At 43.8% G+C, this 26,059-nt stretch overlaps 4 protein-coding genes across 4 annotated transcripts in view; all 4 read right to left on the reverse strand.

Moving 5' to 3' along the window:
• The window catches only part of LOC118431852 (deleted in malignant brain tumors 1 protein-like), a gene marked incomplete in the record, with an annotated part of 11,864 nt that extends 2,621 nt beyond the window's left edge, over nt 1–9,243 (reverse strand). The window contains 9 exon segments of the mRNA XM_035843251.1: nt 1–55; nt 461–532; nt 1,387–1,540; nt 2,078–2,310; nt 3,368–3,557; nt 4,050–4,165; nt 4,583–4,666; nt 5,030–5,254; nt 8,911–9,243. Of these exon segments, the coding sequence (XP_035699144.1) occupies nt 1–55; nt 461–532; nt 1,387–1,540; nt 2,078–2,310; nt 3,368–3,557; nt 4,050–4,165; nt 4,583–4,666; nt 5,030–5,254; nt 8,911–8,977 (1,196 nt within the window).
• Nucleotides 9,244–10,529: 1,286 nt separating this feature from the next.
• LOC118432390 (galectin-3-binding protein A-like) lies at nt 10,530–12,578 on the reverse strand. Its single transcript, XM_035843943.1, has 4 exons — nt 12,221–12,578; nt 11,720–11,824; nt 11,299–11,389; nt 10,530–11,019 (listed from the first exon to the last, which is right to left on the reverse strand). Exons 1-4 carry the CDS (start codon nt 12,561–12,563, stop codon nt 10,620–10,622), a joined length of 939 nt encoding a protein of 312 aa, XP_035699836.1. The 5' UTR covers nt 12,564–12,578; the 3' UTR covers nt 10,530–10,619.
• Nucleotides 12,579–12,945: 367 nt separating this feature from the next.
• Nucleotides 12,946–17,425, reverse strand: LOC118432391 (lysyl oxidase homolog 2A-like). The gene is made up of 5 exons (XM_035843944.1): nt 17,162–17,425; nt 15,699–15,929; nt 14,665–14,745; nt 13,603–13,715; nt 12,946–13,177 (listed from the first exon to the last, which is right to left on the reverse strand). The coding sequence occupies exons 1-5, from the start codon at nt 17,235–17,237 to the stop codon at nt 12,953–12,955; spliced, it is 726 nt and encodes a 241-aa protein (XP_035699837.1). The 5' UTR covers nt 17,238–17,425; the 3' UTR covers nt 12,946–12,952.
• Nucleotides 17,426–21,260: 3,835 nt separating this feature from the next.
• Nucleotides 21,261–23,439, reverse strand: LOC118431352. The gene is made up of 3 exons (XM_035842467.1): nt 23,189–23,439; nt 22,866–22,947; nt 21,261–22,263 (listed from the first exon to the last, which is right to left on the reverse strand). Exons 1-3 carry the CDS (start codon nt 23,313–23,315, stop codon nt 21,402–21,404), a joined length of 1,071 nt encoding a protein of 356 aa, XP_035698360.1. The 5' UTR covers nt 23,316–23,439; the 3' UTR covers nt 21,261–21,401.
• Nucleotides 23,440–26,059: the final 2,620 nt, after the last annotated feature.

The raw sequence follows: 26,059 nt of genomic DNA on the forward strand, positions 1-26,059 counted from the left end.
GATTGTGTTCTCGGCTGATCTAGTGATGGAGAGTTGGACATCCCAGAAGGCATTGCTGTTAGAACGGAGGCAGCATATTACTATGTATAAGCGCCATGTAACCATCTCCAAGCAGATGTAATGAATGATCAGGTTCAATGTTTTGTGATCGACTGAAGGGAGTTAAAATGTGTCTTAGATCTAAATGTTGCAAAACATTCGTAAAACACTAAGCCTGAGCCGGATCCTTACGTTAGATTAGTTCTAAGTAACATTTATCATGAAATACATGGTATGTCAAGGATATTATATTGTAATGTCATGAGGCACATCAATAAATTTCTTATAATGTTTTACAACTCAAACATCTAAAGCAGAAAACATTTCATTTTAGTTGTGTAAGAGGGTGGTTTAGGATTCTATGCACTTCAATTTGTAATTCATTCATTTATTGTAATGTCATCGATATGAGTGTGAATACCTGTGTTCTGTGTTTCCAAGTCTGGTGGATCGGTGGGGGTGATGCCGGGAATGTGAACAGCTTGGCTAGAACCTGCAAAGTAGAATCAACAGCAGTGAGCACGGCTACCTGTATTTGTATGTAAACGTTATTGAAAAGCGATAGAGACTTGCAAAGGATTAAAAATGACAGTGTGTGTATTTTAGTAAACGAGTTCAGAAATGGAAAAATATATATTTCTTCTGCACAGCCAATTTCTCGGTGTGCGACGAAAAGGCGACCAGAAAGGATCGTTAACTTAAGAAAATCGTTAATAATCTAGTGAAAGGCACGGAAAATCAGGGTTGTAAAGGATTTTAAATGACAGTGCAAGCATTTTAGTAAACGAGTTTAGAAATGGAAAGATGCTGTGTCTTCTGCACAGCTAATTTCTCTGTGTGCCGACAAAGAGGCGACCAGGAAGCATCTTTAGGTGAACTTTAGAAAATTGTCAATAATTTAGTGAGAATAGAACCACACAAGAAAGCTAGCAAAAAACAAAGGTATACTTCGAAAAAAGAAAAGTGTGCTCGTTTCCGAAAGACCCTTCCTGAAGCGCTTCTGACCTGTTTTAGTATCTCCAGTTAGATCCTACTCGGGTAGCATAAGATAGTATTATAGTATCAAAAGCTGCCATAGGAGTAAGGCAGGCCTTTGCTTGAAAAAAGGCAATTAACATCCAGTTGTTGCCTGATCAAACTATGCTTGCTGGGTAGGTGTTAATTGCCCTTTGGTAGCCAAACACACTCCTAGGCTGGCTTAACTCCTCTGGCAGCTTTTGATACTATCTTATACTACCGTAGGATCTGCTTGGAGATTACTGTTTTAGCAATGCTGAGTGCCCGTCACCACCTAAGCTGCGCACCACCTCCACCAAGAACGAGCGGTAGATTAAAGGAGATACTAACTGGAGGAGTTGGGGTTAGTCGTCGTCCCACCTGTGGAACACTTGAGCGCCACCGCGTAACCATGGGAACAGGAGCTGACGTCACCGCCTCGCAGACCCCAGTAGTCGTAGCTGCAGTCTTTCAGTCGCCTTTCGTTGTTGTTTGGGCAGGTTACCTGAGAGGACAATTTGCATATTTGTGTGTTAAGTTGTATTGGTCAAACACACTGCGTCTGCTGAATAAATTATAATCTCCAAGCAGAATTTGGGGTTATACTTGGTAGTTGTAGTAGTAGTTTAGAACGTTTTATTGACATCAGTTGTAACGTTACCCTTAACTTAACAGGTTGTACCGCTTTCTGACTACCCGGTTTCTGACGGTCGCTTACCCCAAGAGAGAAGTGAAGCAATCAGAAAACTTTAAGATCTTTCATTCCAAAACCTTTGCTACACCCTGGGCTTTATATCTCCTTTTATATCTCCACATCAAACAGAAATTTCTACCTTCTATCTCCCTCCTATCTTAAATGAAACACCTGTCAATACCGGTTTCTTGTCACGTGATAATCAACATCACAGCCACGTGGCAAGAGAACTCCGAGACGAGATCCACCGGGTTGAAAAAGAGACAGAATGTGTCTCAAAAGCTCCCCCAAGTAGCAAACTTAGTTGTGAAAAATCCTTAAGTATGTCATCAAATGTACGCTTTCTACCTTGCTCAACCACACCGGGAGCGGGCTTCCGTCGCCATAGCTACCAGGCGCGTACACGTCGTCTGCAGACAGGTAGCCGAGCTCCTGACACACGACCCTGGCCTGCTTGTCCCGCCACCATCGTTCCCAGGACGGTCTGCTGGGGCTGTCACAGATCGTTCCCCAGTCTCCGTTATGGTAGATCTCCACACGACCCTGGGCACGAGACGACCCTCCCGCCAACCGAACTGAAGCTGTGGTACGTTTATGAAGGTTAGACATTCAGGTAAACAATACTGTAAATTTATTTAAGTTCGCGGGGATTTAATTTCGCGGTAGCGGGAAAAAAGACTTTTCGCGGTGGATTTAAAATTTTAAGTTCGCGGTAACACCATAGACTGCAATCTAATATCATAATAGAAAAATGTTCGCGGTGGTTTTAAATTCGCGGTGAAGTGGTCACCGCGAAAACCGCGAACATTAATTCACCGCGAACATTTCTGCATTTACAGTATTCAAATGCAATTCAATCTCTACAACTCAACTGGATATAAAAATGGAGATTTACTTCCGGACGTTTCGAGTGACATCCATCACTTTTCTTCAGTGCCAAGGTGTGCTAGTAGATCATGAAAAAAATATATTTATAGCGTCGGTAATAATTGTACATATGAAGTAGTTATGTCGATAGTGTGCTTGAACACATGCGGTCAACCTGATGTGACGTCATCAAGTAAGCCTTAAGCAAGTAAGCTTGAGTTGAGCTACTTTTGTATCATGCGATATTGATAGCAACGCTGGTATAATAATTTTTAATCTTTCTGTACATTATATTTGCAGTTTTGGGTGTTGAACAATGTTATCCATGAATTTCACGAGATGGCTTTACAGACGATCTGAGTAGGGGGACAGATTTTGTAGACGAGAATTAAGGCAAAGGTGCCGAGAAAAAGGATCGTCTAAACCTGGGTGATTACAGGATATGTCAGCCATTCGTCGAAGAGTTACGACAGCAAAATAAAGGGGCATTCCGCTCCAGAAGCGAGTGTTATTTTCTGTAGATGATATTTTTGGGGATACAAATGCACCCGACTTTTCGCAAAGTTGCCTTATTTGTCTTTTCGACAATTATTATTTTCTAAATCCAATACGTATGTGCCCCCTTACGGACTCGCTTCTAATGTACTGCGCCGTATATTTAGTATGACTTCCGCCACACTTTCTCGTTAACAGTAGTCGTGATAGCCGTGATGTATTTTAGGTGGACTAACTGTATTTGCACGAAACATACAGCCATTTTTCCTATCTTACCTTCACAGAGGATCCCGATGTCGTCATAATGTGTGCACGTGTCCAGCTGAGGGTCGCAGTCCCACAGCGTGTTCTCGTTCCCAGCGCACGAGGGTGAGTACCGCACGATGTCACCGGTGACGTTCGGGAAGTGATCTCGTGCCCAGACTCCCGTCACGAGTCCGGGGAATCCCAGATGACGACAAGCGACCTAAAAGTTATAGTGAGAAATCTTCCGTGAATTATGATAGACGGCTTCGCAGACTTCTGTGGCGGTGGTGTTTATTTTTTGTGGGGCCGCTAATTCGCAATTTTGAACATGGGCTTTAATAGGTAGCCTGGAGTTCAGCCTTTTTCGCTTTAGTCCGCTGCCGAATGTCATCGTCAGCAGTACAAGGCTGGAGTCCAGGTTCGTAATGCTGGGAAATAGCTATAGAGTTTTGCAGCAGCCAGAATTCGAGAATGAGGCCAAATGCACAGGCTATATGTTAAGCGTTAGTATCACTGAGAGTCATTTAAACGATTTTCTAAGAATAAATTGCAACATTTTTTGACAAATCTTGATATTGTTGCTGTATGTAGGTACTTGAGGTACTTATATAGCAACTTCCGTTTTCGCTTTATCTATTTTTGTTAGATGTGGGCTCAATGAAGCTATCATTCATACAAGGAACGACTAATGAGTAATGACTTTTAAACCCACCCTGAACTCCTCCTCTCCCCACTTGGTGCCGCACACCGGAGTCCAGATGCCGTCTCTACTGGAGAACTCCAGCCGGCCCTGGTGCGGCACAGGCCCGCCCCACAGCCGGATCTTCTCTGCGGTAGGCAAAACAACTCACACCTTATCTATCGATCCTCAAGAAGATGTGGAAATGATATAGATAATCAAACTAGCTATAAAAGCAACATTTTTCGAAAATGTGGAATGGTTTCCCTGTTACAGCGTAGCCTTTTGTCAAGCTATTCGCACACAACATTATAGCTATATGCAATTAGGTTTGCCCTTTACTATTGTGCGCCAGGAAAGACAAACAAATTACACATAAGTTTTGCTATCGCAAATGTAGAATTGTTTATATTTACACAGCTAAGATGCTGATGCAGTTGTAAGCTCTAATGGTTTCTGAGAGAGACGAAGAAAAATAAATAAGAAGAAGAACACACCAACAAACAAACAAGATGTTGTTCCTATCGTTGTGAATCTGTAGTTCAATAGTAGAAGACATGGCATACCTAAACACACAGCTCCGGCGACGTCAGAGTTAGGCGCACAGGTGCTGCTGAAGGTGTTACAGTTGGTCAGACTTAACACGTCTCCTACGGGCGTAAACGAAAATAAGGATAGAAATAAATATATTTAATACCGGAGGAAAAAAACACTACAACGTTCCAACTACCGATATGCCTGTAATATGAAATCGAATAAATTTCAAACATGTAAGTGAAATGATATGTACGAGAGAGTTTTAATAATCTAACCAAGGACGTTATATAAGATATGACGTCCTTGATCTAACAGCTCACTATTGGTATAGTAACAACGCGTTTGCTGATCAGAATGTACGCGCTTGAAAAAGCGATTTTTATATTACTAATTTACATTGACGCCATTCATTTTCAATACGTGGTAGAAGCTCTAATATGCATATCGTTTGCAAGTCCAACCGACAAACAGGGTACCTGACGCTGCGCATGTGAAGGAGGTACTGTATATTGGGAACGAGCCTTTCCCGAAGAATGACGAAGTGAGGCCGACGGACGACTTCACTCCGCCGAAGCCGAGCTGTCGGCAGGCCACGGCAGCCTCGTTCCCAGACCAGTCAGCGCCGCACACGGCGTACCACTGTTGTCCGTCCCGCAGCTCTATTCTTCCCTCATTCTCAGTGCCTCCGTCTACTATCCTCACTGTAGACGGTAAGATAGGAAAGTATGTTAGATTATGAAAATAGAACTTCATAACAAATAACATTGATAGTTATTCTTTGGAAAATATTATTTTGAAATTTTGCTCAGCCACCCTTATATACTACCTTAACAATGCGTTTGGTTTGTTACAATGTTAATCACATTTTTATAAACAATAGGACAACAGAATGTCAGGAACAGAATATGGTACACCAAAGCAAACCATCTGCCACGGGTCTGCATAATACATAAACATATATGAAAGGAAATGAAACTGGATACAAATCAAATTCATTAATAAACTAATATAACAAAGACAAACAGAAAATAATGATCTGACAAAGAAACAATAGATATTGTCAAACATTATTTTTGGTAAAGGCCAGGTAGGTAACTATTACAATACAAACTCTGTAGGAGCTACTTAATCATTATTCTCTTCACGTCTTGTGCAGCTACACAGGCCCTATTACGATACTATAATCACAGACCCATTATCCGACCCATTGAGCACAGCACGTACAAAAATCACTGGCGGTTTTCTGGCGGCCTTAAGGGCTTGGGGGCTGCCTCAAAACGTGTGTATCTTTGAGAAACGAAATATTCCAGACGAGCAAATTCTATACACTTTTTCGCGTTGAATATTTCTCTAACCTCAGAAATTCATCCAGCTGGGGAGTGGTACTTACATTTATTACCTTTCTTAACACTACTTACACTACGATGTGGGCGTAACTTAGCTATAGCACGCAATTGCCTCAATTTGATATTTGCTTCCGACATAAACTAGCTAGTTGCCCTAAATAAAATTGGCACTAGTGGCTGAGCAATTTCTGTGTATCACCCCCATCTTCCTGAAACGCTTAAGACAAAACATCGTTTCTACAATGTTGGTTTCTGCAATGGAGATATTTTGCAGTGGTCTTGTCCAGAAATTGTCTAGTTAGAATACAGCTGGTGCATGACAGGGCAAACGTCTTTATCTGACAAGTGTGTTGTTATCTAGCTTTACAGCGCTGTTACGGCCTAATCGCGGAACAGTAGTCCTGTATACACCAGTTATGGCCTATTTCTTCCAGGTCAGATAACCAGGGCACATGGCTAGCCTCTACCAGACCCACTACGCTGGCCATTATATAGGGAGAATCGGATTTGACAGGAGAGTTTTGCTACTAGAGGAGTTAGTAGGTAGCCTGGGTACCATCCTATTTCTACCGGGGCTCCTTACACTCACTTCCCTAAAGTATTTTTTAGGGGTAGCGAGTGTAAGGAGCCCCGGTAGAATACGGATGATACTCAGGCTAGTTAGTAGGAGGGTTAAAAATGAATTTAAGTGTGGATTGACTCCCCATTTCACAATTTCCCGATTTATTTAGCCAAACTCTACGATCCCCACACCCCCGTAGGAAGACCTGATGATACATGGCTAGGTCTGTGGTGTAAATACTGTACGGTACGGCGTGTTTCGACAAGAACAAAAAAACAAACAAAAAATTGACATTTGTATAAACTCCAAAGTAAATACACCACCACGGCTGTGTAAGCATGACTGAAAATCAGTTTAAACCTGCAACTCCATAATCCTACCTAAACATTCCACACTCCAAAATACTACCTGCATTTACAGCCTAAACAAAACTCTTTGTGTGTTAACTTGTAAATAACGTCAGGGCGCCCTGGTTAAGGGTAGAAAAAGGGTTAAATTGTTTAAATAGCGGAAAAGTATCGATTGAATGATTGGGCTGTGACCTCATGATAAACTAAAACCCGAATGTCATTTATCAATGACTTGAAATAAATTAAGCGTTTATGATTATAGACGGAAAGGAATCGAGAAGCAGAACCATATCGTTTTGATTTGATTTTGCAAGAAAAATCGTCGCTAGCCTCTGTGCATTGATACAAATACATTTGTATATACGGTGATAAATTTGGTTTCTTAGTATAAAAGTTCTTTTTTAACATAACACTGTATCGCACCACGTCTATTTACCAGGTTAAGTGCGCCGTACAGCCGTCTCGCCAGTCTTAATTGATAAGCGAAACACCACAATGCACATACAGATCCTTATCACCTGGGCTAAGTGAAAATTCAACCAGGGATCAAGCAAAACAATAGCAGCATCACTCAACTATTACATGGCCTAGTTTGGGGAGCTTAGTTATTTATTTCGATGAACTCAGTGTGAGAAAAGATTTAACGAATTCCCTACTTCCGAGCGGGCTTCCTTCATTACTTTTATTCGACACTGTATAGAGCAATCATAGCTGTTAATATCATGATAATATCATGGCTATATAGACACTAGTATAGCGCTGCAGCTGGAAAGTATGGTTTACCGTCTAAGTAAATGACATTTCCTTTAAGATGTTAAGGCCTACATGTACCATGCTTCTAAGCCACACCACACCTTTGTCCCTTCTTTGAGATCTTTACATTCAACGGTTCTTAAGTTGGGAGAAAACAGCGCACAGCGAACCATGTCCGTCTGAATACCGGCATGTGTTGTCTCTAAGCCGGGTTTTGCTGGGCCAAGCAGAGGCCCAATTGTCTGTACAAAATGGGGAAGCCAGGCAGCAGCAAGTGGCTGTATAGAACGCCCCCGTTCTGTTTCTCAGGGGGAAGAAGCATCCCTTTCTCTATTCGGTCACGGGTCGGGGCAGGACGGTCTTACTCGACTGGTCGGTTTGAATGCAAAACACGTCCAAAACAACAACAGTTCGGTTAAGATAATATCAGGGAAAAGTTGTCTATTCAATCCCGTAAATTGGGACGTAATCTTCTTCTTTATCTGTCTGAGTTTCGTGGTCCACTGAACAGATTAGTGTCAGTAGACGAGTAGGTGATTCCTACAACTGTGCCGGATAATCGCAATTTGTCACTTATTGTCTAGATAGGCGGCATTTAAGTCCACAAGTTTCTTTCTCCAGCGGGATAACAACAAGTATAAAGTCAGATACAATGTTGTTGGATCAATGAATGTAGAGTAACAGGTTTTCCGATGAAAACTCTTGAAGTCGACCTCTGACCCATGCGTTGTTTGAACGCCGCACAATAATGACGCTGTAGTGTGTGTACTGGAGGTACAGATTAGCTCCCTGACCCACAAAAACTCTAACCCCCCTCCCTCCTCAAACGGTAAAACGGGCTCCTCTTGCTAATACAGCTTTAACATTTGCATAAATACGGGGCTACAGTTACAAATAAGCCACTGTTTCAGTCTACCCCAACTTGTTGAAACGTTCCCACTGCAAACAATGGCATAAAAAGCAGTTTTGTGTCAGTCTTGTATACAAACATACCACGGCTAGTTTATACATGCCAGTTCGGGTGAAACAGGTTGGTGGGAGCATGTGATTTAAGAGAGAATTTATGTCACCACACAATCGCTCTGATTAGCGTTAACAGGTTGGTGGTATTCTGCATACCTGCAAGGTGTCAATGTGTGGTAAACAGGTGACAATTTCACGGACGATTGTTCTAGCTCACCCGGAAGTCTGAACAAGAGTTGGTGGCAAATAATCGCATTTTAGCCGTCCCTACACTCACGCCCATATCTCTTCTCCATAACACTGTTCTTGTGCAGCTGGTGGTCACTGGAGACCGTTGGGATCTCTTACACGCGCAGGTAAAGGTGAGATAACGTGTCGCCTACCTTCTTGGACCACCGAAGACGCCAGGTGAGGAAGGAAGATCGCAAGATACAGCACAAGGAGCTCCATCGTGGTCTAGCGCCTCTCACAACAACGCAGAAGACAAACAAGCGGTCAGAACGCACTTAAAACAACAACGGGCAGAAAAAAGTCAAACATGGCACCGGGCCGGATAAGTTACCTCGAGGGAGGTCGCTAGGTGAGCCGTCACGTGACCAACTTGACGTATTAAGTGGCGAAGCAGTTACAATAAGAGGCGGGTGTCACGTCCAGTGGGGAGAGAGTAAACATTGGCGCACATATAAACACATTACGAGGGGGGGGGGGGTGAATTCTCTCCGAGCAGAGGTTAGGCTCTGGCTGTTTTCAACGTATTTTATGCGTTTTTCGGGCTTTCTACTTTGTACCGTTTTCTTGATGTCTCGCGCCCTAACGAATTAAAAACGCCTTAGATTTAAAAACGGCCGGAGCTTAACCTCTGCTTGGAGAGTAGGGCGGCCATGGGAAAAGAACGAAAGGAATGAAAACATGCGTCGATAAGATGGGTGTAGGATTTTCAAGTGGCTGTGAAGTGACGGGTTTGTTTACATGCCTCCATTTACTTTAATGAATTATGTTACCGGGTTACCTTTCCTGTGGGTGGAAAGTGCTTCGTGTAAAGGAGGTCAAACAGGAGCGAAGTTGAGCAGCACAGCGTTTTGTGATATTTTGTTTGGGAACACTTTCTGTGTCTGTTCTTTCCAAAAACAGGATGTATGTGCATACAAAACGTTCCGGAATAGACATGTAACATGTTATCACGTATATGATTGTATGTTTGAATTCGTCGTGTATACTGTGAAACAAAGTAGACAAGGAGGGACGTATATAAACAAGACTTTTTTTCGCTCACTCGCATCAGTTGTTGAGTGGAGTTCATCCGTAACTGTGTGATCTTATATGATGTAGTTACATGTGTATAAATGAGATCATTCTTTTGATTTGTGTACAAATGACATCACATGTGTATAAATGACATCAGTCTTTTGATTTTTAACTGGTAGAAAGTAGTCTGAGTACCATCCTCCGTAGTGACCGCTGGCTCAATACTTTCGCTTGCTAATCACGGAGCAGGCAAAAGCATGACTATGAGTCAGCGGTCACTACGGAGGATGGTACTCATGCAGGTAAGGTAAAAAGAGATGATTCAGAACAATATTCATGTAGCAAACTTTAATTTATTCAGCCACAAATTTTAGCAGTGCCAGCTGCTATTAAAACTTAGTATTCTCTATTGATGTAAAATATATCTTTTATCGTATCGTTGTGGTTTTACAGTCAAAAGTCTATGACACCGTATTTTCTAAACGGCATCACAACGAAGTGCAGAAAACTCACTACAGAGCACACAATGAAGACACGAAACGTCGATGAAGCTTGTGACGTCATGACGACAGAACACGATTGTACTAGAGCACAAAAAAAATTCAAGTGTGCAGATGTTGACACACTGGCAACACCAAATCCGTAGGTGTTTTTTTGGCACCTTTAGACAGATTAGCCGTGAGGCTCGGTGGGCGTCACTCCACCGTCATGGGGGCAGGGGCATGGCGAGTATCGAACTCAGGACCTACTAAGCACAAAACAGTATGAGAATTCGAAACGCTGAACTTTGCAACAAATAATTAAGAAAATATAATTTATGTTTTAATGTCTACTACCTTTGTGGATTTTATCGCTTAGAGCTATCACGGAGCAAAGGTTCCCCTGTGCCATTTTTATGACTTGTTTGTTTATTTTTTCTTTTGTTTACAATAGCATATTCCGGGACTCTCTTGCTCCGGGCGTCCGATTTCTGTTTCTTCTTTTGGTCATCTTCGTCGATCAAGTGTTCGTCAATCGTGCTGTAGTGCCTATCATCTCCGCTAGGCGGCGTGGAAGATGGAGGAGGCGGCGCTTTTCTCTTGGTTTTGACAGGTGTGGCGTAGGTGACCTCAGCGGAGGACGGATTCAGCTGCACCTGGCCCGGCTCTGATTGGTCCTCGACCTGCGTGTACTCGGCCGTTGATTGGTGTGACGTCACAGGTACTTCTGGGTTGTAGGGAGGAGGTCTGGACCATTCTATCGTGTCGCTGAAAGGTCAAACAAAATGTTAATTACTAAATTGATGCTTTCTTCAGTAGTAAAGGGCACGAATGTACTTGATGCACCTGCACCACAGACAATTTATCATCCATATTGTTATGCCGGCACCGCACTCCCTCCCGGAGCAAGCGGAGTTGGAGAGAGAGAGTTTAAAGAAGGGGGTGAGTTTAAAAAGGACCTCATCGGCATGAAAGCAAGTGGGACGTAAAGGTTATAGACAAGGAAAACGTCATATCTTCCACTTAAGAACTGTAAACCTGACCAACCTTTTCCTCCGGAGGACGACAAGAAGGACCACAAGAATGACCAACAGCACGGCAATGATGACCGCGCACACCGTGATCGCCGCTATCGAACCTGTAGTAAGGGACAAAAATAGTGATTTTGCTACTTAGAAATTTGTTTCTTTTGTATACTTGACACTTCAGTTCTGTTGCTGTTGTTAGACGGAGTCAAATCGGTCGATACATGGAAGAATACAGAATGAAGAAAACAGTATATAACAGTTAATACAGAATGACTATAACCGGGAAAATACATGTTAGTCACTGATTGCAAGAAGCAAGTGTGTTTCACCACTTAAGTACAAACTACGTTTATCAACCAAAGCTTATAACAGCGCTGATTGAAAATAAACATCCACCGTATCGTTACCAAAACGTTCAGACTACCCATGACGTGTTTTACCTGCCGATAACGTAGCGGGCAGACGATCCTCGTCTGACGGTGCCCTGGTACCGGGAGTTGGCGTTATGCTGTACGACTCTGGGAACGAGATTGCCTTGCTGGACCCTACGTATAGAAAAGTAAAATGTTTAAATCGTTAAAATGTTTAGCAAAAGAAGATTTATCTTTAAACAGAAAGAACAATAAAAAGCATAACATAGAGCCCAAGTGTCTTAGTCCCGGGTGCCGAATGCCGACCACTTTTGCTGTCAATATTAAACTTTTCGTAGTTCACGAATCACAGAGCATGGAGTCCAGCGTTGTTCGCTGCAGTCCACTTCCAACGGTCGCTAGACTTCAGATAATCAGATCGGTAGGATATTGTAATTACGTTACTCCTTTAGCTACCTTCCCGAGGGACTCGAAGGACTTCTTGCCTCTAGATTGGACTGCGACGCTGAGAATATCGTCCAAGACGTGACTGAGTTTAGATGTACAACTACAATATAGTCTATAACCTACCATTGCACCTGACGGCCACGGCCTCCCCGGTCCTGCACCCCGTGCGTCCCTGCTCCCCGGCTCCCCACGCCGCCCGCTCAAACACACACCGCCTCAGCCTGTCCTCACTCCCCGTACACCGCGTTCCGTTTATCCACACAGGTCTCCTCAGCAAATCATCGTCTGGAACCGAGGGAATCTTCTCGGCGTCGCCATGGAAACCGAGTTCTCTGCAGACGACAGCACCCTCCTTGTTTGCGGCCCAGTCTCTGTCACAGACGGCGCCCCACCTGCCTCTGCGGTGCACCTCCACACGGCCTTCTGACGGGGTCCTACCGCCAGCCAACCGCACTCCAGCTTTCATGGACAAAATGGGCAAAGTTGTGATAATCTTTCAACAGTCACTAGCAGCACAATGTTCTTATATTCATACCTTATATGAACATCAGCGATATTTTCACAGAATTACGAGCAGTGGACAGTCAGTCTTAGAATGAAACACAACTGAATCCATAGTTTTCTTTACACAAGAAATTTCCGTTTCCAAGTTCCGCCTAGAACATACAGACAAAGTGTCAGTCCAAGTGTATAAAACGCAAGTCAAAACTAAAGAAATCCCTAGAAATCTATGACGACAGTTGCTTTTGATGTAACGTTAACTACGTACACGAAAGTTTCGCCTTTTATGCTAGTCCAAGTGTATAAAACGTTAAAGAAAGATTATGACAATTGCTTAAGGCCTAACTACATCTACTAGAGGGGAGATGCTGAAAACTGACCTTCGCACAGCAGACCCACATCCTCGGAGTGACTGCAGTCTCCCACCTGCAGTCTGTTACAGTTCAGCATACTGCGCTCGGAGCCGTTACAGGCCAGCACGTACAGCGGGGTAGGAACGTCCTCTGGCGTTCGGGGGAAGTACTGCTCCGACCACCTCCAGTCAACTGCGCCGGAAAACCCAAGCTGGCGACAAGCGACCTGGAAATACAACCATCAACCTTGAGTTAGTTTTTAAATTTCGTTGGTCCTTTAGATGTATTTTCTACCTTAAAAGTCTTACTTTTGGCGTCATAGGAATGAGACTGAAAGAAATCAGGCTCGAATGTTATAGGTAACAGTGGCAAGATGCTCACCATATAAATTCGGGAAAGAGAAACTCAAGATCGAATAGGAAATGTATATATACTACGGCAAATGTCGACCGACACTATGAGAAGCCGTCAAGGGGTACTCTACACTCGCTAATCTTGACGGACCAAATTTCACCTATGACACAACCGTTGTTTGGGGCTCACCTGTATTCTCTACCAGACTGACTACGCTGGCTATTATAGGGAGAATAATTCGGGGACTTTTGCTACCAGAAGAATTGGCCGGCTGCGCAGCCACCATGATGACCTCACCTGAGCCTCTGGGTCTCCCCAGCTCCGGCCGCACACAGTGGCCCACGCACCGTCCCGCAGCACCTCCAGGCGGCCCTGATGTGGTACTGCACCTCCGGCAAGGCGAACTCGGTCTGCACACATATAAAGCAAAAACCTCTATCCAAGGAGGTTCTCAATGACTGACCTTCTATCTACAATGGGTTATAAGCAGAGACACTTGGGAGGACGAACCTAAAACGTGCACTTACACTCCATAAGTAAAGCAGTTTAAAAGTAATCATATGCATTCAGAAACAGATTGCTCCAATTCCTAGCTCATACAGTAGAAGCACACCCCATTTGCCAGCGTATTTCGTGCAATTATCCGGGTGGTACAATAATGCAAAGTTATCCAGCTGGACTGCACTGGTTTGGGATTTGGGGATTCCGTGCAATAAACAGAAGTGTGCGGTTATCCGTTGTGCAAATAACTGACTTCTATTGTACTGTATAACAGTTACCTGACGTCCGCGTTGTTCGAACTAGCTTTCTAAAACAGTGCGCTAACGGTTTTACAGTGGACGTTTTGTTTCACTTGTGTGGCAGCACAATGCCACCCAGTCAATTATGAAAACAACAAGTAAAGGCTTAACTCAGGTCCCGACCTCTTTAAAGTGACGCGTAGAAATAACAAGTGTCTAGGAGAACCTTTCTGTGTAAACATTTGGGACTACTCATCCATTAACAACATAAAGGTGAAACGGGGGCGGACCGTTATATGTCATAGAGGGAGCAACCAATAACAATACGCCAAGAGGAACAAGAAATACCGCAAAGTCATTCCATTATCGAATTCAAGTTGCTTGGGTTTTGTAAAATAGTGCAGACTAATAAATAGCTTCATATAAATTTATATGGCGTCGTAATATTGCTTGTATCACAGTTAGTACCAAAGACAGAACGTAGCCTCATAAACATGAACGCTATGTAACATTTGTATTGTTGACTGTACATTGTCCAGTTACCAGGGCTAGTTGGGCAGCCCTGGCTGTATATTTCTCTTTATACAGCCAAATAAATGAAATGCATTAAATGCCCAACCTTTACAGAAGACACTGGCCACGTCGTCCCCGAGACCACACCTGACTCTCGTCTCTCTGCACTCGGACAGGGAGGTTGAATCTAAGGGGGTCAGATATCCGTCACTATAGACAATTAGAATAGGTTTGTTTATTACTATAGAACAGTGTCTCTCGAAATAACAGCAATGGGTATTGTACTCTAGGATGCATATGCCTGTCGTAATTGAAGAAATAGTAACACAGGGCCAGGATGAACAAGAAGACTTTTGGCAGTTTTGCATGAAATTAAGTGTTTCTTTTTACATTCTCGTAACTTCTTTACTACTCCGGAATACTTCTCATACACTATCAGTCCATCGTGACAACAAGACAAGATCTTTCATTGAGAGCTGAAAATATATTGTACAGCAAGTTGCAAAGTTTACTGAAATATAGCTTCATGGAATCAAACAAAATTGACATCCCTTTACACATCACCTACAATTTACTGACACGACTTCCGGCTAAGATTAGGAGTATGTCGGTACAGTTACTACCTCAATTCCGACGTTTACGGTTTAAGATCCGCAAACGGATATACTGTTTGTCAATCAAAATTGACCTAGCTAGGAAATGTTGAGCGTAGACTTTTCACTTATTTTTCATTCACCTAATCATTCATTCATTCATTCATTCATTCGTTCGTTCATTCATTCATTCATTCATTCATTCATTCGTTCGTTCATTCATTCATTCATTCATTCGCTACTGTGAAATATAGCGGTGATACAAAAATTTGCAAAGTTTTCTTTCTCGCAAAGGAGAATCTACAGAATCTAACGTTTATCAAGTTATCTCCTGCCCATATTTGTCAGCACTTCGATAACAGAATGTACTGTTTTGCCTATTATGACGTATTCCTTACAACTCTTAAACCCTGTACCATCTGTAAAATCGGTCACTGATAAACGCCAAGTGTCGCCCGTGACATTTCGTACCGGGAACCACACATGTGCTGACAGTACAGGAAAACACACACACACACCACAACAACAGGAAACACTGTCACCGCACCTGGCAAACAGTCAAACCCTCGAGGATAGATCGTCGGGCTTCCTTTCCCGAAGAACGACGTTCCCATGGCGTATGTAGACTTGGGGAACTTGACATCCCCGAAGCCAAGCTCCCTGCAGACGGTCCTGGCGGCGGGGATGGTCCAGTCGTTCCCGCACAGGGTGAACCAGCGGTCCGAGTCGAACACTTCCACCCGTCCCTCGGACTCCGAGTCTCCGTCAGCCAGCCGCACTACAGAGACAGGACGGGGAAGAGTCGGGTTTCTGACTTGTTTGAGGTCGAAATGTTTCACATTCTTTCAGCAGTAAGGTATACGACAACTTGACAGTTACTAAATACAGACGGCTTGTTACGTCTCTCGGTCAATTAGTTTGTAGATTTGGAACCGAACAATCAATCAACTATGAGTGTGTACCAACCTGTCTTGCGGGGTGTTTATTCGGAAGTAGGGGCTAGCAAAATCCTGTTAGGAATGATTCTTTTTCTCTTAAGCTTTCCCAATGGAATGCCTAAGTTGTCAAGCTAACATTACATACACTGACGATACTGCAAATCGATGGAATTTTGTTCTGTCATATATTTGGGCAGTAATAATGTATATAACGTTAACGTTATAACGTTATATGTTACATCCATATTGTACATTTTCGGTTGTTTTAATTTGCGAAAATGTGATAGTTACTAATCATGAACTGCATTACACTGCATTTAGGAATTAACGGGTACGGTAATATAGGTAACGTTAAAAGTAATAACGTCAACCGAGCGTTCCGTAACTTCGGACATAAATTTATGAGTTTTGCATCATCATCGTATTGCACCATCGTCATTTGTCTAAAGCTGTTGCGTTTTGATTGAGAATGGTGTAATAAAGTTACCCCAGTGTAATCTAATCTGTGATTCATTTTTAACGGAATGGTAGTGTCCAGTTCTAAACCCCATCTCATCGTGTAATGGTTTCTCCCTAACAGGTGGTTGAGATGAGTACTCACGCCCCCCCCCCCCCCTCATTCCCCATTAGGTACACCGGAAATATCAGTGTTGATGAACATTCCGGCGGGTGTGACGCCTGCTCAGGTAGCAGCCCAGACAAAAACCCCGTGTACTCAGAAATTCCTCCTACAACCAACGGTGACCAGTAACAATTTCACACCGCCGAATCTGGCTATGAGTCAGTCTCGCTAGGGATTCACGGCTCAATCTGTTAAACCAGCTCATCTCGCTTAAATGCTTCGAAACAAATCTGTTAAACAGGATTAAACCTTGTCAGATGCTAAATATTTTCTTGTAATGGCTAAATTCCAATGCAAATCGATCCATGACACTGCGGTATGCTACAAGACAATATATCTACTAGTACTAGTACTACAAGCGAGCCAAAACGTTATATCCCTGCACAGTATGTTCACTAGACGTCCCTATGAAAGTAATGGCGTTGGTAACATATTCTATGGGGCACCTACCTTTCTGTACAACACAGACGGCGAGTTGAAACGTTACGGCGACCAAAAGCACACATGTCCAGCCTCCTGTGGCCATTCTATCGAGCAGAGAAGAACAACAACAATGGTTAGGACCCGCGGGTTAGTCTAGCCGCCCCGCTCTGAGGCAGATTTGTAGGTGAGGACAAATAGAACGGTGTAGTGTTGCACCGTGTGTCACGTGAACTCTCAGGGGCCCACAACAACACGCCTACGTAAGAGGGTACCATATTCAGGGCTTTATTATATACAGAACGTACGTGCGGTGGCTATCAACCAAGACTAGCGCCAACCTTAGCCAGCCAGGCTTCGATTGTTTCAAATCCGCCTACGGTTGGCCGGTTTTGATGTGCCTTTCCTCTTAGCACGTAGTGACCCGTTCTGGCTCTCAGCTCTTACAGCATCCTGGGGCGCTTTTACCGCGCTCCACATGCCGACTATGTGATTACGTCTGTCCTGCTGTTGGACGTGTCTGCTTTGCAAAGACTTATTGTTACGTGTCGTCAGCTGTTTGAAAGAACGTCCGTCGGTTAATAGCTGCGGATGGACGATTAAACTTCATCAGGTGACGACATTGTTGGAGTGCGGTGGTGTAAACATTTTATCATCATGGGCTAGAGGGACGATTTGGCTATGTGTATCATATATGGAATCTATTAACTGACCCGTCCATCTATATTTGGAAAGCCATATTTTCAAGTTCAAGAGCATGAAGTTACTAGAGGCACTGTCACGTTTCATGAGGTCATTTGATCATCTTGCTTCCCATTGTGTAATACATTTTTGTCATGATCTATTCACGTATATTAATTTAGTTACAGACAAAAGTAATTCCCGTATTGCAGGTTCCAAGTCTCTAAACCTTCAAAATCCTATGTGGCCTGCGTTGACTTTATTAAAAAGTAAGCAATGAGCGGTTTTCTATTGTTTCGTCGTCAACATGTGAATAGTTTCACTGTCACTGAAAGCTGGTTTCACCGGGATCTAATCTGAAGGACTTTGACTTCCGAAGCCCGTGTACAAATATACAGCAGGAGGAAGTACACCAAGCTGTGAGCGACAGGGTGCAGGTTCTGTCCGGTGGGAGTGAAACAAGGCCTCCTGCCGAACAATTAAAGACAAGATCCTTGTCTTTACGAATATAATAGATTACAACGATCTCTATGAATTCTTGAAATAGTTGAACACAAAAGTTGGACTCACCCAAATTTTCGACTGCACAGCATCAGTCTTTGTCAATTTTTGTGTCGGAAATTACAGTTCTACTATTTCAAGAATGACTTCTACCAACATAGATGAACTTTCAAGTTAAGATTTCTATGAATAAACGATGGATGAATACATAAATGAGCGAGTGTATGAGCGAGTGAATGAATGAAAGCGTGAATACAGTATGAGTGAATGAATGAATGAATGACTAGATGAAATGTGTTGACTCCTACCAATCAGAGCAACGCACTGTCAAATAGAATAAACAGGGTGTTAATTTACATGTGACGTCAAAGCCGCCATGTTGGTTGGTTAAACCTTGATGGGTCAATTACCTGAGTATAATGATGTAAGTACAAAACTGTAATTCTATATATAGTTCAGAATTTACTACAAAACTTCTAGGATTAATTATCCAACATGGCAGACAATAGTTAATGTTTCTCCTTCCCAGGACAATGATAGACCGTTCCGAACAGTTCTTGGCACTATTACTGCCCCAACTATTTTTGCCCACATGTGTTTTATCGCCCGCGGTGAAGTTGCTGATGATACTGACATTTCATCATCCGCGCCCAGACAAGGTTAGTGACATAAACTAGTTCAAGGGCCCGTCTGAAAAGTTATAATAACATCCACAGCCGATATCAATTTTGCTTGACCTTCTTCCTCGTATCAAACCACGGATGTTTAACCTTGTTAAAACAAAGGAAGGATGTTGCACTGTTGATGGCAGGAATCAGTTATAAGATACTGTATATGCATTTAAGTTCGCGGAGATTTAATTTCGCGGTAGCGGGAAAATGGAATTTTCGCGGTTGTTTTAATTTTGCGGTAGCACCATGCACTGTAGTCTCTTACTGCCATGGAAAAATGTTCGCGGTAGTTTTAAGTTCGCGATGAAGCGGCCACCGCAAAAACCGCGAACATTAAACCACCGCGAAAGTTTCTGCATTTGCAGTATTACTTCCCCCTAAAGCCCCCCCCCCCCCAAAATGTACCATTTTAGCTTATTACAGATTAGTCCGTATACAAAAAGACCCTATGTACTGTCAGGCAGGATTTAGCAAAATTGTGCCCAATTTGCCGCAAAATGTGTAAATTAGCCAAAGATTTTACTTGCCCCCAAAAGTAGAATGTGAGTTCATTACACATGAAACTGTCCCTCATACTAAAAGACCATATCAGTGTCAGGCAGGATGTAGCAAAATCAAGAATGAGTTCCGCAACATTTGAACCCAATTTGGCGCAAAATGTATCCATTAACCTCGCACACCGCGGAGCAGGGGTCAAGCCTCGCCACATTTGTCGTAAATTTGCCGTAGAGTGACAGACTTATAACCTGATGTCCGTCCATGTTTTCTCTCTACGGTAGCTCTTAAACTGTATCTTGAAAAAGGAGAGAAAGAATGGATTGGGTAGTCTCTACCAGACTCCCGCCTGACCGAATAGGGGACTTTGGCCAACTTAGAAATAAAAGCCTAGTATTGACCTAGGAGTGTTGGCGGGCCTGGCAAACTGTACTCCTTGGCCATCTAACTCCTCTCTGGCGTTTCTTCTGTCTTATTTGGCCAATTTCTTCTGTTTTTCCAGCAGCCTGTGGAGCCTGGTAGAGGCCATAGTTTGGGTGCCAGGCTACGAGATTTGTGCCCTTTTAATCAAACGCGTTTGATATTTCATCACAACGCATTACATCAGAGACCATTAGCACGAGACAGTACGGTGATGAAACCCGGACATCTGGGACTAAATGGCGTCACAAGCTTTATTGATTTGACATTTCATTTGGAGAGAGACTGATTATGACCGAATAGAGCATGTTTTCATAAACCATGTGTTTTACGTTTAGCTCCTGTGCGGGTGTGGCTGCTATTTGACATCTTCAACATGCTATTCTCCAGTAATACCAGACATATGAAGGCCAGGCGTCAACTTGGATGTTACATTGTCGGTTTTCATTAGGGGAAACCTCGAACTCGTGTCACCTTGAAATAAAAATCGGCTCATGTGCCTGATGTGTTTTGCAATCACGTGCGTCTTTATCGTATTCGCAGAGGTCCTCAATGAACCGTACACTCGGATTGACCTCGCTAACTAACTGTATTTTTCCTTCACTCACCGACTCCCTCGTTTGTTTTCCGTTGATCGCTCACTCAGTCACTGAGACGCTCGCTCACTCTCTTGCTCGCTCGCTCACTCATTCATTCATTCACTCACTCACTCACTCACTCGCTCGCTCGCTCACTCACTCTTACTCGATCTCTCACTCACTCACTCGCTCGCTCACTCACTCACTCACTCACTCATTCACTCACTCACTCACTCACTCACTCACTCACTCACTCACTCACTCACTCACTCACTCACTCACTCACTCACTCACTCACTCACTCATGCTAGCGCTATCCCTGTCTCACCCGCAATCTGTGTCCATCCCCTCCCACTCTGACAGTCAACTCTGAACTTTGCCAGTCTCTGTACAAAGTCAAGGCTTTAATGACTATGGTTATACATCAAGCAGGCGTCGCAAACCCGGAGGTCTCCTGATACTACACATGGTAATGGTTAGAATGTCGGCTAAATATGATGCTACTGTCTGTGCTTGTTTAACTCAATGTACGTCTTGGTCTGTTTATAATAACGCTTCTAAGAACCCTGGATATGGCCAATTCCAAGTATATGTTAGTTAATACATGTACGTATATTAACAGTCTTACACATACGTATGAATGTATGCACCTTCTGCCTATACATTGATCTGGGGTTATACATCATACCTTGATCTGTCTACCCTCTTTAATTATGTACATTGTATCTCCAGTAGTGTCTGTCTAACTCTGCATATGCTGGAACAGGCCTATAGGGCTAGGTGTCTAAAAAACTTATGTTGTCTACTAGAAAATTCAATACGTATGAACTGAGCGTCGACATTATAGCGCGCAAGAGAGGACCAAGATAGAAGTCGTGTCTCTCAGTCTTTCTGGAGGATGAGCGTCTTGTTTATTTCTTGCCCTTATTCCCCCTGATTCCGGGCTCTTCCCTGGGAGCTTTCCATAGGCCATGTCACAGGTCTCCTTTTCTCCTTGTCCGCCACTGTTGTTTCCTTCTTCAACTCTGTGGCTTCTTCTAGGGTGAAGTAGTGGTGGCTGGTGTCTTCGGGACGCCTTTCTTTTCCCTCTAACTCCCCATGGTGTGTCTGTCTCGTCTTTCTAGACTTGTCCACTTTGGCGTACATCTGATCAATTGTGTCTTCTGGTGGCGCCTGGTCGTCTTGCGGCTTAGACTTTGTCAGTTTACTCTCGCCTATGGTGCTGTAATAGCCTTCGTCAACATCACTAGGCGGTGTGACATAGAGACTATCGTCACTGTCATTATCAATTGGTGGTATGTCGTAGAGGTTGTCGTTCTCGTCTTGATCGTAAGGTGGCGTGACATAGAGGCTGTCGTCATCGTCATTGTCAATGGGTGGTATGTCGTAGAGGTTGTCGTCATCGTCTTGTTCGGCAGGTGGCGTGATATAGAGTTCGTCGTCTTGATCTTCAGGCTCTTGGCGGCCGGGAATGACGGAGTAGATGTCGGCCTCCTCGTCCGGTGAGTCGCTTGGCGGCGGTGCGAGGGCGTCTTCGTTTTCTCTGGCCGCTTCCAGCTGAGCAAACGGGATCCACTCCGTCTCATCGCGGGACGAGTCTATAGGCGGCGGGGCTGGCACGTCTCTGCGGGCCTTCCCACCCGGCAGGTCCGACCGGGGGATCAGCTCTGCGCCTCCGGGGTCCGTGCCCGGAGTGGCCGGGCGCGAGACGTGTCCGCTGTCCGTGCTTGGGGTACTCGCGGACTCCACGTCCTGCGGACTCTGCACCGGCAGGCCACGCCGTCTCCTGGAATATTTGTCAATAGTGTTAATGTCTTAAATACCTACCAGGTCACATCCCACTCGAGCTCGCAAAAAATGTAGAAAAAATACGGTTTGTTTGTTTGTTTGTGTGTGTGTGTGTGTGTATGTGTGTGTGTGTGTGTGCGTGTGTGTGTGTGCGTGTATGTGTCTGTCTGTCTGTCTGTCCATGTGTGTGCATATGTGTGCGTATGTGACTGTCTGTCTGTGTGTGCCTGTCTGCCAGTCTGTCTGTGTGCCTGTGTGTGTGCCTGTCTGTCTGTGTGTGTGCCTACCTGTGTGTCTGTGCGTGTGTGTGTGTGTGTGTGTCTGCCTGTGTGTGTGCCTGTGTGTGCGCCCGTCAGTTTCTGTGTGCGCCCGTCAGTCTGTGCGTGTGCCTGTCTGTCTGTCTGTGCACCTGTGTGTGTGCATGTCTGTCTGACTGTGCACCTGTGTGTGTGCCTGTCTATCTGTGTGTGTGTGTGTGTCTATGTGTGTGTCTGTCTGTCTGTCTGTCTGACTGTGCACATGTGTGTGCACCTGTGTGTGCACCTGTCTGTGCACCTGTGTGTGCACCTGTGCGTGTACTGGAGTTGTAGATAAACTCACCCTGTCCGACAGGCCAGCACGATAAGAGCGATCCCGAGCAACACCAGGACGAGGCTGCCGCACACAATGGCCACAATGATGACTGAAGAGAGATCAGGAACAATTAGACAAATAGATTGATTTCTCATTCTCATACGTAACACACAGTTATTTATGAAGACACATCCCACATAACCTATTATCATTTTTTACGGAACACATTATTCTATTTCTGTGACTGAGAAAGAGAGAGGCAATCATGATATGTAAAGTGTCGAGAATACATGGATCGGTTGCTAGCCAGCCGGAGAAATGCGCATTATTTTCTTCTGATTTGATGTTACCTGTAGTGTTGGACGTCTCTGGCTTTGTAATGAAACCCGTGGTAGTGGTACCGGTTCTGTCAGTTGTCATAGCGACGGTTGTCATGGCGACGGTGCTCATTGCAGAAGGCGTGCTTTTCACCGTCATTGTGAGATTTGTCGTGGCTACAATTAAAACACATGTTTTAAGGAAAAGGTAAAATTGACGTCCTATTTTATCACTTCAAGTACTAAAGTAAGTAAGTTTTTTTTTTTAAATTAAGATATTGCTACTTCTACAGCTAGCCCCCTAACGCTTTTGCTACTTCTACTCTCCAAGCAGAGGTTGAATAGCGCAGATATAGTAGTATACTGAATCGCGAAGATATAGAGTAACTTCTACTACCCTTTCTAGCCCATCAATAATATAGTACTAGTAGCTGTGACTGTGTTCCCTAGCACTTCAGAGAGATCCCTGTAATAAATGCGTGGACATTTTTTTCTACTACAAATCACTACTTCTACTATCACTACCCTGCACTGACAAGACTTGTAAATCTCCATATTATCCTGACCAGAACAACAACACACCTCGTCTCGACATGCTGTTGTGCACGTAAACCAACTGCAACTTGCCTCGGGCGCGCTACATTTGTGCAGTGATGTGATTATCTTAGAAGACGCAATTGCAAAGAAGTGGACGTTCAAACGTTTGTTCGTCCACAAGCAACATGTCTCTGACACGGGAGGATACTAGTAATTTGGCAAGTGGCAAAATCGGTCTCAAAAGATACAAAAATAGAACAACAAGAAGAACACCATTTGACCTTGTAGACAAGGGTTATAGGCTGCTGACAAAGAGTTGATGTAAGGCCAACCTTTGGCACAGAATGTTTGCTACATGAAGCTAGTATCTCATTTGTTAATACACCTGGTTAACGTTGGCTGGAAGATCAGACAATCCTACATAAGGTATCTGAACTACATCACGCAAATCTAGTGTCATGACCAAAGTAGGCGGACCTGGTGGTGTTCTACTGGCCTAAGGCGATAGCGACAACAAGGAACAGGAGATAATGATCATGAATTTTAATCATGTCTTGTCGTCCACAGGTACAAGAAGGAAGTAACACAATCTAATAATCTTGCCTGATTCTTGGTGTTTAACCTCAGAACCGACAAGTTATGGACAAACTTATGGACTCGTCATAAATATAGTAATGTTAATAAGACATGCAATCAAAGAAGACATTTGTTAACACATAAGTGAACATGCCTTGTGTTGACGTTTAGACTGTTGATCTGCACTGGTGGATTATCCTCATCGTGCAACTGATTTACAACCGTGATTACAAAACTGTTCCGTTTACAGCTCACTCCCGGAACCTTCTACAATCATGGTCGGTCCATTTACACGTCAAACATGAATATTTGGGTCTATGGGGCAAAATGTATAGTTGGTAGCAACAACAACAGCACAACAACACAATGTCACATAACTACGCAAATACACATACCTTGGGCGAGTGCCTTGCCTGAAAACGTCATGAGCATCACCAGGAAGCTGACCGTCGGTCCTCCCATGGCCTTAGATCTTGTACTACAGCACACAGCAGAAGAAGAGAGCGAGAGGGTTCGCAGCCGAAACCGCGCGGGGACCTAAACTGCAGTGTTGTTCGAGTCCCCGCGTCCTGACTATAAATAACGTTAGGTGTGCACAGCCCTACCTCCAGGCCTTCGCAATTAACCTTTCTGATCGTCTAGTAACATCTCCGCATGGTACTTCGTAGTATTCAATTGAAAATGAATACCTGAGGAATGAAAATACGGTTAAAAAAGGAACTTGAACCATGTTGGAAATGTGACACGAAAGTGAAACCGTTTATTTATTCATTCATTGCAATAGTTCCTCTTCAGAAATGGACATGAGGCAATGACTGCTTACGTAGCCAGGGGCTGTACATGTATTGTAGGACATTGAACCCAAAGTGCTATCTACAGCACGACAATACGTCTCGTCCGTAAGTATTGTTCGTGTTCCCGCGTTTAGGCCACACTGACTTATTTCTATGGATGACATCCGCGCATGGATTTTCTCCTATTTTCCAAAAGGCCAAACATGTGGCCACATGTGATCCAATAGCATCCTTGGTCAGTGAGAATTGCATGCTTGCCAGAGGATCTGCTCTCCAACATAGGGGGCACACAGTCAGGGCATGGGGATAGAGCGCCCTTATTTTCCTTTTTAAACAAGAATGACAATAAACACATATTTGAAATGGTAATTGTCTCTTACAGTCTTACTAGATGAGGTGAACATAAGACAAACGACACCTGGGAAAGAACGGACTGAATAATTAGTCCAGGTATAGCAGCATTTTTTTCGGCCTTGCTCATTAGATTTGGAGTCTCCAGAGGATGTCATCCATAAAAGCAAAACAGTTTGGCCTTAACTAAAAATAGGTGCAGACATCCCTACCCTACCTTCGGGCTTTTACAATTATCATCTCTGACCAACGCCATCTTCCCCTGGCACCAATGCAGAAATGGCCTTGGGAAACTACAATTGTACAAAAAGGAACTTGAACCATTCTAAACGGAATTAGGAAATGTGGGCGGGTGCGGAACTGTTTATATTATGTTAACTGCTTTAATGGTTCTGCTTCGACTGAGAACATAAAATCAAGGATACCCAAGTAGCCGGGGGCTATCACATTCATGGCGAATTGTCGTGACGTTCTCTGAAATACAATTTAACATCAAATTTAAAATCACATGGAAGGTCATTGAACCCTGCTACAGTGTATCTACCAGAGTACATTGACCTATCTACTCAAAGCGTTAAACAAAATGTGCTACACATAAAAAGGGAAAAGCGGGATCATTTCAGAAGAAATACCAGTGCGTTCATGG

Source organism: Branchiostoma floridae, chromosome 15 (assembly GCF_000003815.2).
Source record: "Branchiostoma floridae strain S238N-H82 chromosome 15, Bfl_VNyyK, whole genome shotgun sequence".
NCBI classification, from domain to species: Eukaryota; Metazoa; Chordata; class Leptocardii; order Amphioxiformes; family Branchiostomatidae; genus Branchiostoma; species Branchiostoma floridae.